Raw genomic sequence first — 10629 nt, forward strand, 5'->3', positions numbered from 1 at the left:
GGGGAGTGGGAGAGGAAGAAGCAGGCTCATAGCGGAGGAGCCTGATGTGGGGCTCAATCCCAGAACGCCGGGATCACGTCCTGAGCCGAAGGCAGACGCTTAACCGCTGTGCCACCCAGGCGCCCCCATATCTATGTTTCTAATAATTATTCAGACTAATAACTATGTTTCAAATACCATAGTGGATCTTAGTTGTACAACAGTAAATGAAACAATCTGGGCCTCAGGGAATTTATAAAGCAAAGTCTTGGGAACCAAGAGAAGAGGCATCTAACTCCAATTCTTCTAATAAATAGTGGTAAGTATCAAGTAGACCTTGAATGCCAAGATCTCCAGACTATTCTATGGGTAATAAGCTAATGAAGGTTTCTAAAGATAAATGGAATGAGGGGCACCAGGGTGGCTCAATAGGTTAAGCACCTGCCTTCAGCTCAGGTCATGATCTCAGGGTCCTAGGATCCAGCCCCAAGCCCCACTCAGTGGGAAGCCTGCCTCTCCCTCTCCCTCTCCTTCTGCCCCTCCTCCCCCACCCTGGCTCATGCATGTGTGCTCTCTTTCTCAATTAAATAAATAAAATCTTAAAAGAAAAAAAAATAAAATGATCATTTAACAAATATTTATCTACTACTGGAACTCGGGTAGGCAGTGAGTTAATTTTTTTTTTAACTAGAATGCAGAATAAACTAGAGGTTAAAAGACTAAAAGCAGAGTAAACACAGTTAAGGTATTATAACAACCAAGATGAATTTATAAATGCTGAATTAGGTGATGACTGTGAGAATAAAGATTTGAAAGGTGTCATGAAGGTAGAATCAGCAAAAACCTGGATAAGGAGGTCAAGGAAAAGGGGAAGTCAAAGACCATGGATACAACTTCAATTTGGATGACAAGAAAAAAGGAAAGACAGAGAAAAGCACATTTCAAAGGAGAAATAATGGATTGTTTTAAGGCTATAGCAAGTCACTGATCTAGAGAACGAAGTCCTGCATCCCGTTCAGAACTTATTCCTAAATACTAGCATAGTATAAAGTGTAACAAGCATTACTCCATGTCATGAGAAAAGAAGAACAAAGTCATCTATGAGAATTCGATGCTTAATGATTAGCTAAGCTTACTCCCTGAATGAACGTAATCCATCCAGCCTCATACCACACATGTGAAATCTTTACCTCTTCAAAATCAAATAATTACAAGTTATGGACTTTCAAGGACACTATCAAATTATAAAAAACACAATATTAAGATCATGAATGCTGAGTCTATAGTGAAAACATTAAGCACAAAAATGGAAATGTAGAGCTAAGGAAAGAGGTCAAGCCTGGAGACTCAGATCACTCTACAAGGAGGTTCTGTGACAAAAGGCCATAAATAAAAGACCAGAGACCCTGTTCTACATCCTAAGTACTTGCCACGAATAGGGTACACCTGCTAAAAAACAGTACAATAAAGGAGAGAGCTACGGACAGAAGACATATCCTCAAGAGAAGAAGAGAAAACAAAAAAGACACACAGGAAGCAGTCAGAGAAATAGGGCTATAATGGACATTATGACAAAAGAAATGAAAATATCAAGAAGGAACACATGGGCAACAGTGACAAATAATTCACAGAAGTCAGAGAATGAGGACTGGGGTGAAGACTAACAAATTGAGTCATTTAAAATTCCCTAACTGCTACACGTCTCTCTGCATAATTCTTTCACAATGAAAACTTCACAGAAGTGCCCTGTATTATTTTTTTATTTGAAAAAGAAGTTTTAGTATCCATTATGGACATTCATACAGTGGAAAATTACACAGCAATGAAAAAGAACTATTTCTACAAGCAACAACATAGATGAATCTCACAGACATGATTTAATGAAAGAATCTAGTCAGAAGAGTACAAACTGTATGATTCCATTTATATCAAGTTCAAGAAGAGGCAAAACTAACCCATGGTGATGTAGGCTGAGAGAGTGGTTACCTTTGGGGAAGGGTAATAACTAGGAGAAAACACAAAGAGGCATTGTAGGGCACTGGAAATGTTCTACATCTTGAACTGAATAGTGGTCACATGGGTGTACTCGTTCTATAAAAATTCACGGACTGAAGGAACCTTCGACTTATGCACCGTATTTAAGTCACTCCACAATAAAAAAGTAAATAACATACAAAGTAAAAAACATACAAAGTTATTGGTGACCTTGAAGACAACAGTTTTGGAATAGTGTAAGGGTAGAAGTCAAACTGTAAGGGGTGCCTGGCTGTCTCAGCTGGAAGAGCATGTGACTCTTGATCTTGGGGTCATGGGTTCGAGCCTCTTGTTGGGTGTAGAGATTACTGAAATAAACAAACTTAAAAAAAAAAAAAAGCCAAACTGTAATATGAGGAATGTATACAGGTGAGTAAGCTGAGACAGTGAATACAAACTCCTTTTCCAAGAAGGTTGCTAATGAAGCAAAGAAGATATAACAAAGTAACTTAGGTGGGTTACACAATTCAGGGAAATTGTGTTGTTTTGTTTTTATTTGAGGTATAGGACAAAAAGAACAAAATATACATAACAAGGGCCTAAATCAGATGAGAGGGGATGAAATCAAGGACATAAGTACAGGGATAAGCCTGGAAAGGAGGATGAATACTTCTTTCTCTAGAATTGAAGCAAAGGATGAATGAACACAGAAATTTTGAGATAGAGGGGCACCTGGCTGGCTCAATCGGTAGAACATGTGACTCCTGATCTAGAGGTCGTGAGTTTAAGTCCCACATTGGTCGGAGAGCTACCTTGCTAAATAAATAAATAAATAAATAAATAAATAAAATAACTGAGAAAAGAAGGAAAAATCAGGTAACCTTGAACTCTTTAATGAAGCATGCAATAAGGTCAATTGAATCAAGTAAACTGAGTCAGGAAAGGATCAGAGTTTTGAGTACATTTTAAAAGTTTCAAAGAGTTACTTCAGAGAATATAAAAAACAAGGATGAGGAAGGAAATTACAGGCAGGGACAAACTCAATGACCTGAAAGCAAGGGCAGAGATAGCGGATAATGCAGTCTACTCAGAGCTGGGTGCAGAATAAAAGGTGAAAGAACAAAAGATAGAAAAAAATTCAAGTACTAGTATGTGCATCACTGAAACTATATAATAAAGAATGATGTCTAAGTAAATACTTATTTAAGTGATGGAAGAAGGTAGATCTAATAAAGGTTTTGAAAAAGTCAAGGATAAAGTTACTAGAGTCTCAAGTAGGGCTGTGCAAAAGGAAAGCTGTCACTAGAGTTCATTACTACAGAACATCTTTCTGCAAATCCCACAAGGTCAGGACCACATTCTCCTCTCACCGCACTTCCTACAGCTACTAGTGGCAACTTCTACTCCCTGATAAAACCGACCCTTATCCCCTATTTCTAAATGCACCTATGCTTGATGAATGAATTATACAAACACATTCTGTCCATTCAGAAACTCCATGAATACTTCTACACTGCTTTCTAGCTCCGTTTTCCCATGAAGATGTTTTCAGTGGTAAACTCCTAGAAGACAGAGCCTATCCCTAAAAATTCTCTGTTCACGGCGTTGGATTTGGAATTGCACATATGCAGGTGTTTTAAAAGGTACTTTCTCGTGAAATAGATCATTACCGAAGAGAATCTTCAAGATTTGAACACATTCCTACAAGACTATATAATCATTGCCAAATCAGAGAAAGCATAGAAATGACATCCGTTTTTATAACTCTGAAGACAACCTCTAGGAAATAGAATAACATTTACTATTTCATATTGATTTTCCCTACTTTACACTATTTACACCTCTGGCTAACTCCTCAGTATCCCTTTAGTAAGCCTATTTTTTGCAGTTCATTTACTCTCAGGCTACATTCCAGCGTCCCTTCATCACATCCAGAATCCCTGACTACAAACGCCCCCAGGACCATTTTTCCAAAGCCCTATCCCCCTATTTCCCTTTCAGCCCCGGGCCGTGACTTCCATTTCTCCACTCCCCATTTTTCTGCCTTTCCAGACCTTCCCTTCCTCCTGCCGAACTACACAGTCCCCACCCCTCAAATGCCCTAGCCCAAGTCTTCCCGCCTGAGATCCCCCTCCCCCACTGTTCCCATTCAGGCTCCCGCTCCGCATCCTTTCCCTCCCGGACGCCGGCTGGCCCCCGTACCAGCTCCTTGACCTCGGGCCCCGAGGGCCCGGTCCGTTCCTCCAGTAGCTGCCTCCCGGGAGGCGCTCGCCGGCGCGGCGGCAAGGGCTGGGGCTGGGGCAGCTCCACCGCCCGCTGAGCCCCATCCTCCCGGCGTCCGGCCGGCGGCGGCAGCGGCTGTGGTCGGTCGCGGCAGCGACTCCGCTTCATATCTGTGGCTGGGCCCCGCGGGCGTCAGCACCGCGACTGTCCCGGCCCCGCACGGCCCCGGGCCGCAGCGCTGCCGCGCCAACCACCGCCCGCGGCCACCATGGCCGGGCGGGCGCCCGAAGCCACAGACCCCAGCTCGCAGCTCCTCCGCTCTTTCTGGAGCCTCAAGCGCCGCGACCTCCTCGGCGCTTCTTAGGGAGGGGGCAGCATCCCCACCGCCTCGTCTTCTCCCACCCGGCACACGCTCGGCCGGCCACCCGCCGCCACCACCACCGCCGCCGGCTCCACAGCCAGCAGCCAGCCGGCCCGCCCGCCTCTGGCCCGGCCCCGCCCCTGCCCTCCCCGCCCCGCGCGCGCGCGCGCGCCCGGGGAGCCCGCCCGCCACCTCTGGCCGCGCGCGGCCTCCCGCGCACGCGCCAGCGAACGGTCGCGAGAGACCCGCCCGTGGCCTCCCAGAACGGTGGGTAGAGCGGAAGGGGGCGGGGCTCTAGGCGCGGCTGCTGCGGCTGAGGGCGCTCATTGATTCTTTCATTCATCCATTCATGAAATTGTGTGCCGCGCCAAGCTAAGTGCTAGGGATCTGAAAATGAGTTAGACTGATTAGTGTCTTCAAGGATCTAGGCGAAGAGGGACCAGGAACAAGAAGACAAAATGTACAATTAACTAATGGAATGCTAATGTATGCCCTTTTATTGAGCACTCACCAACTGTCTTCACATCACACTTTGGATGCAGTCTGCTCATTCTCGTGTTACAAATAAGAAGACCAAGGTGAAGTGACATGCACGAGGTCACTCAGAGAATCAGTGACCAAACTAGACAGGACTCAAATTCTTGCTCTTTGTCCCTTTCCACTGTTTCCTGCTGCTTCCAGAAAGTAAGACAGGGTTTGGAAAGTCCTATAAACGAGGAAGAAAGGATGAATTCCTTCTGGGAGAAAGGGGAGGACAAAAAGGCTTCTGAAACAATCCTCTTGATTCCCCACTGACAATGAAGTCACGTTATAGCCCAGTCCAGCCTGGCCACAGCCAGTCTGGCTGTGGCCTGGGCAGCCCTGCCTGCTCTTACAGTGACTCATCTTGACAGCAACGAGGCTGTAGCTCAGCCCTGTCTGGCCTCCTCCTCTGGCTTCAGCTGGTCTGCCACAACGTTGTATTTTTCCTCTTTTGTCTTGAACACAGTTCTCTCCCAGAAATCTTTCCTGAAGGCCTCATCCATTTTTCCTGGGCCTCCTCCCTGAACCCTCTTCGAGAAGTAATAATAGCCATCATTAGAGAGTACCTACTGGAAACCAGACACTGTGCATTCAATTCATACCTACACAAACAAGAGTTATATTATTTCCAGTTTATAGTTGAGGAAACTGAATCTCAAGTTGCACGACATGCTCAATATGACATAATTCATAAGTGCAAACTCACAGTCTATCAGCTATCAGACCCTACACACATAACCAAGTACACAGCCTATCACCAGTCTGCTCCTGTATTCCCTGTATTTCAGTTCCCTGAGTCCTGTAATTCAGTTCCTCACCACCATCCATCCATTTACCTCAACCAGAAATTTGGTTGTCATCCTAGACTCTTTCCTTCCCTTCTGCCCCCATGTCCAATTAATAATCAACAAGTCCTGTTGCTTCTATAACTTTACTTTCTCTCCACTGTCTCCTCTTTCCATCCCACTGACACCACCTCAGCTCAAGTCTTACCTTCTTTCACCTACTTGACTGAGAAACTTTCTAAACTTGGGACACCTGGGTGGCTCAGTTGGTTGGGCACCTGTCTTCAGCTCAGTTCATGATCCCAGGGTCCTGGGATTGAGTCTCATGTCGGGCCCCTTGCTCAGTGGGGAGCCTGCTTCTCCCTCTGCCTGCTGCTCCCCCCGCTTGTGCACGTTCTCTCTCTCTCTCTCTCTCTCTCTCTTTCCCATTCTCTCTGACAAATAAATAAAATCTTAAAAAAAAAAAAAGAAAATTTTAAACTGGTTTACCTACATCCACTCCTTTTCTCTTCAAACCCATCCTCTGAAAAGTCATTAAAAGAATCTTCATATAAGATGATGTTACTCCCTTGTGTAAAACAGTTAAATGGATTTACATGACCTTCAAGATGAAATGCTCACTTATTATATTTGACAAGGCCATCCGAAATCTAGTCTGTGTCTACCACCCCTTCTGCTATTAATGCCTGCTGTACCAACAATTTACAGTTACACCAGCTGTCTACAGTTACCTGCATGTACCAGATCTGCCACATTCTTGGTTACAAACATTAGAAACAACTTCTTTTTTTTTTTTAAGATTTTTTATATATTTATTTGACAGAGAGACAGCCAGCGAGAGGGGGAACACAAGCAGGGGGAGTGGGAGAGGAAGAAGCAGGCTCCCAGTGGAGGAGCCTGATGTGGGACTCGATCCCGGAACACCGGGATCACGCCCTGAGCCGAAGGCAGACGCCTAACGACTGCACTACCCAGGCGCCCTTAGAAACAACTTCTGACCATCTTAGGCCTAAGGGAGAATTTATTGGAAGGCTATATAGAGGGGCTTACAAAACTTAACAGAGATTGGAGAAGCAGGCTTACGAAACTGGCAGGAAACAAGAAGCCTCTGCAAACTGAAAATCAGGAACAGTTTCGGGACACTGCTGTCACCACCACTCCCACACCACCACCAGACAATGTACTATGCTGCTGCCACACACCTCTGCAAAAGGATTCTAATCTCTTCATAATTACATCACCATTCCAGATTCACAGTCTCTGGCAGGAGAATCCACCGACTCAGCCTTGGTAACTTAGGGACCAGAAATCCATTCTAACTTTTCACCTTCCACTATAGGGACTAGGAAAGTCAGTGCAGCACAAAGACTCTAAAGTGGCCCTCATGATCTGCCCCCTTCCTCAGTATTTATGCCTCTGTGTGATCCCCTCCCCTTGAGTGTAGGTGGGACCCATGACTTACTTCTAACCAATAGAATATAACAAAGGTGATATGATATCTCTTTCCTGATGACTTTATAAGAGTCTGTCTTGCTAGCAGACTCACTCTCACTCTCCTAAGGGCCTTGAAGAAGCAAGCTACATGTTCTGAACTGCCTATGGCGAGGACCATGCAACAGGAAATTACAAATAACTGCTAGAAGCTAGGAGCCAAGAAGCCAGAAAAAAAAAAAGAAAGAAAACAAAACAAACAAAAAAAACCTTGAAGTGCTTTGTCCTACAAGGAAACGAGTCCTGTAGGGAATTCTACCAGCAACCTGAGTGAGCTTGGAAATAGATCTTTCTCCAATTGAGTCTCCAGATGACAACACAGCCCAGCCATACCTGGACTCCTGAACCAGAGAAACTGAGTTAAGTGTGTGTGTGTGTGTGTGTGTGTGTGTGTGTGTGTGTGTGTGTTTTGCCTTTTAAATAGGCTCCCACCCATCATGGAGCCCAGTGCAGGGCTTGAACTCATGACCCTGATATCAAGACCTGAGCTGATATCAAGAGTCAGACACTTAACTGACTGAGCCACCCAGGTGCCCCAAGTTTGTGTTATTTTAAACTGATAAGTCTGTGGTAATTTTTTGGACAGTAAAAAAAAAACAAATACAGCCAAATACTCACTTTCTCAGCCTCCCATCAGTCAGAGATTACCATGTGATACAAGCCGGCCTGAAACTACTCTTATCCCTGTCCTCTCCAGCTTAATGAATGACAAGCCATTTTTTTCAGTTGCTTAGGCCAAGACCTCAGGATAACCCTTGAGTCTTCTCTTTCTCATACACATCACACCCATTCCACTAGCAAATCCCATGCAAATGAAGAGGCTATTACAAATATCTGGGAGAGAAGTGATGATGACAAATACTAAAAGAACCATCGTGGTGAAGGAAGAAAGTGGAAGGATTTTAGACTCAGAAAGTAGAAAAACAGGACCTAGTGACTGAAGAGAGAAGATGAGAACATTTCTGAGTTTCTGGCTTGGGTAACTGAGATAGGGGAACAGTAGGGAAGGAGAAGTTTGAAGGTGATTATGATTGTTTCCGATGTGTTTGCTCTTAAGTGCCTATGCCTAAGTGAAAATATCCAGTGTTTTATTGATCAAATTGACTTACAGCTTAGAACTGAGGGCCACCAGTATTTAGATGTGTTACTAACATAAATTATTCTATAATCTTAGAGTATAAATGTGATCACATTTCTTTGCTTTTTTCTATTTCGTCACTCAGACCTCTCATGTCATATTATCAGGAAGTAGTATCTCCTCCTTAGTTATCTAAAAACTCCAAGGTTCTTAAATATTCTAAAAGCTATGGCAGTTACCTATTGTAATATAACAAATCACCCCAAAATTCACCACCTAAAAAACAATCATTTATTTAGTTGACAATTGTGTGGGTCAATTAGGTGGCTTTATGGTCTGGGCCAGTTTAGCTGATTACTGCCAGGTTTGCAAATGCATCGGCAGTCATGAGGTTTTGCTGGTGGCTAGATGATCTAGAATGGCCTTTCTCACATGTCTGGCAGTTGGCAGGCTATTGACCATAGTAATGGGAGAAACTAAATCACATGTCTCTCATCCTCTAGCAGGCTAGCCTGCAATTCTCCACATGGCGGCAATGGTAGGAGTTCCCAGAGCAGAAAAAACTAGCAAGCCCCAGAGTGAAAGCACTTTTCAGGACTTTCTTACTGTCACGTTGGCAATTGTGTCATTGCCAAACCAAGTCATAAGTCATAAAGCAAGTCAGTGTGGGAAGGGACTAAAGTTATATAGCAAGAAAGAATAAATTCAGAGAGGGGAAGAATTTGTGGCTACCTTTGAAATCCACTCCAGGAAGATTAGTCCAACTTCCACAGCCAAGCCTAGCTAGAATTAGATTAGTCCATTAGCATCATTACTTTCTGGGACCATGCTGTGGACTGAATGTTTGGATTCCCCCCCTCCAAAATTCATGTGTTGAAGCTCTAACCCCCCAGTTTGGCTATGTTTGGAGATGGGGCTCTAAGGAAGTAATTAAGGTTAAATGAAGTCATAAGGGTGGGGCCCTGATCCAAAAAGGTTATTATCCTCACGAGAAGAGACACCAGAGAGCACTTGCTGTCCCTCACCCCAGGCATGCATGCACCACAGAAGGCCATGTAACTATATGATAAGACAGCAACCATCTGCAAGCCAAGAAGAGAGTTCTCAACAGAAAGTGAATCGGCAAGAACTCTGATCTCAGACTTCTAGCCTCCAGAACTGTAAGAAAATGAATTTATGTTGTTTAAATCACCCAGTCTATGGTGTATTGTTATGGCAACTCAAGCAGACCAATACGGACCACATAACAAGGTCCTCCTAATCCAACAAACGTGTTTTGAGAGAGGACAATTCCTTTCCATCAGTGCCAAGCTTGGCCAGAGATGCCCAGATCAGAGTTCCCACAACCGAAGCTCCTAGTCCTGTACCATTTCAGGTCCTGTACATAGCAGTCACTTGCCAGAAAAACAAGCAGTCCCAGGACAAGTTTCCCAAGGAGCCAACATTCTAGAGACCAGCTGTTTTTCTTCTCAAACACTCAAGATGCTCCCTTTCCCTAGGCAATGATTGCTTGCTAATCCTCCTGAGGGAGTATATTCTCAGTGTTTCTAGGGGGCTGGAGAATCTACGCATACCTTCTTGGAGAAGGCTGCTTTCAGGGATTCTAACATGATCCAACTCTTCCATGAAAAACTCCCTAGGTGATTCAAAGGGACCCACATTATTCTAAGAGTCAGCTTCAAGAACTCCTTATTATAATAATGGCAAAACCAGATCTTGTTCCCCAATATTCATTTTCCCCTTTTACTATTATTGGACATATGGTCTCCTAGAACAAAGACAAATTTCCTCAGCCTTCTTTGTGGCTCATGCAGCTATGGGACTAAGCTCTGCTCTGATCAATGAGATGTGAGCATAAGAGATGAATGCAACTGGGGCGCCTGGGTGGCACAGCGGTTAAGCGTCTGCCTTCGGCTCAGGGCGTGATCCCGGCGTTATGGGATTGAGCCCCACATCAGGCTCCTCTGTTATGAGCCTGCTTCTTCCTCTCCCACTCCCCCTGCTTGTGTTCCCTCTCTCGCTGGCTGTCTCTATCTCTGTCAAATAAATAAATAAAATCTTTAAAAAAAAAAGAGAGATGAATGCAACTTTTGAATTATGCTATTCAAAGAAAAAAACATGTATTTCCTTTCTTCTTTTTTCTCTACTTCCAGACTATTGCTTAGAAAGAAGTCATGGTAGAAATCTATCTTGGACCACAGGGATGAGAAAACATC

The 10629-nt window shown here is 44.2% G+C and overlaps 1 protein-coding gene across 2 annotated transcripts in view; it reads right to left on the reverse strand.

The window, feature by feature from the left end:
- MAST2 (microtubule associated serine/threonine kinase 2) overlaps positions 1–4359 on the reverse strand; it is a 201301-nt gene extending 196942 nt beyond the window's left edge. For both annotated transcript variants that reach the window (XM_040627349.1, XM_040627348.1), the window contains exon 1: positions 4156–4359. In XM_040627349.1, the coding sequence (XP_040483283.1) occupies positions 4156–4344 (189 nt within the window). In that variant the 5' untranslated portion in view covers positions 4345–4359. The remainder of the gene's footprint in view (positions 1–4155) is intronic.
- Positions 4360–10629: the final 6270 nt, after the last annotated feature.

The sequence above is a fragment of the Ursus maritimus genome, unplaced genomic scaffold (genome assembly GCF_017311325.1).
Source record: "Ursus maritimus isolate PB19 unplaced genomic scaffold, ASM1731132v1 scaffold_12, whole genome shotgun sequence".
NCBI classification, from domain to species: Eukaryota; Metazoa; Chordata; class Mammalia; order Carnivora; family Ursidae; genus Ursus; species Ursus maritimus.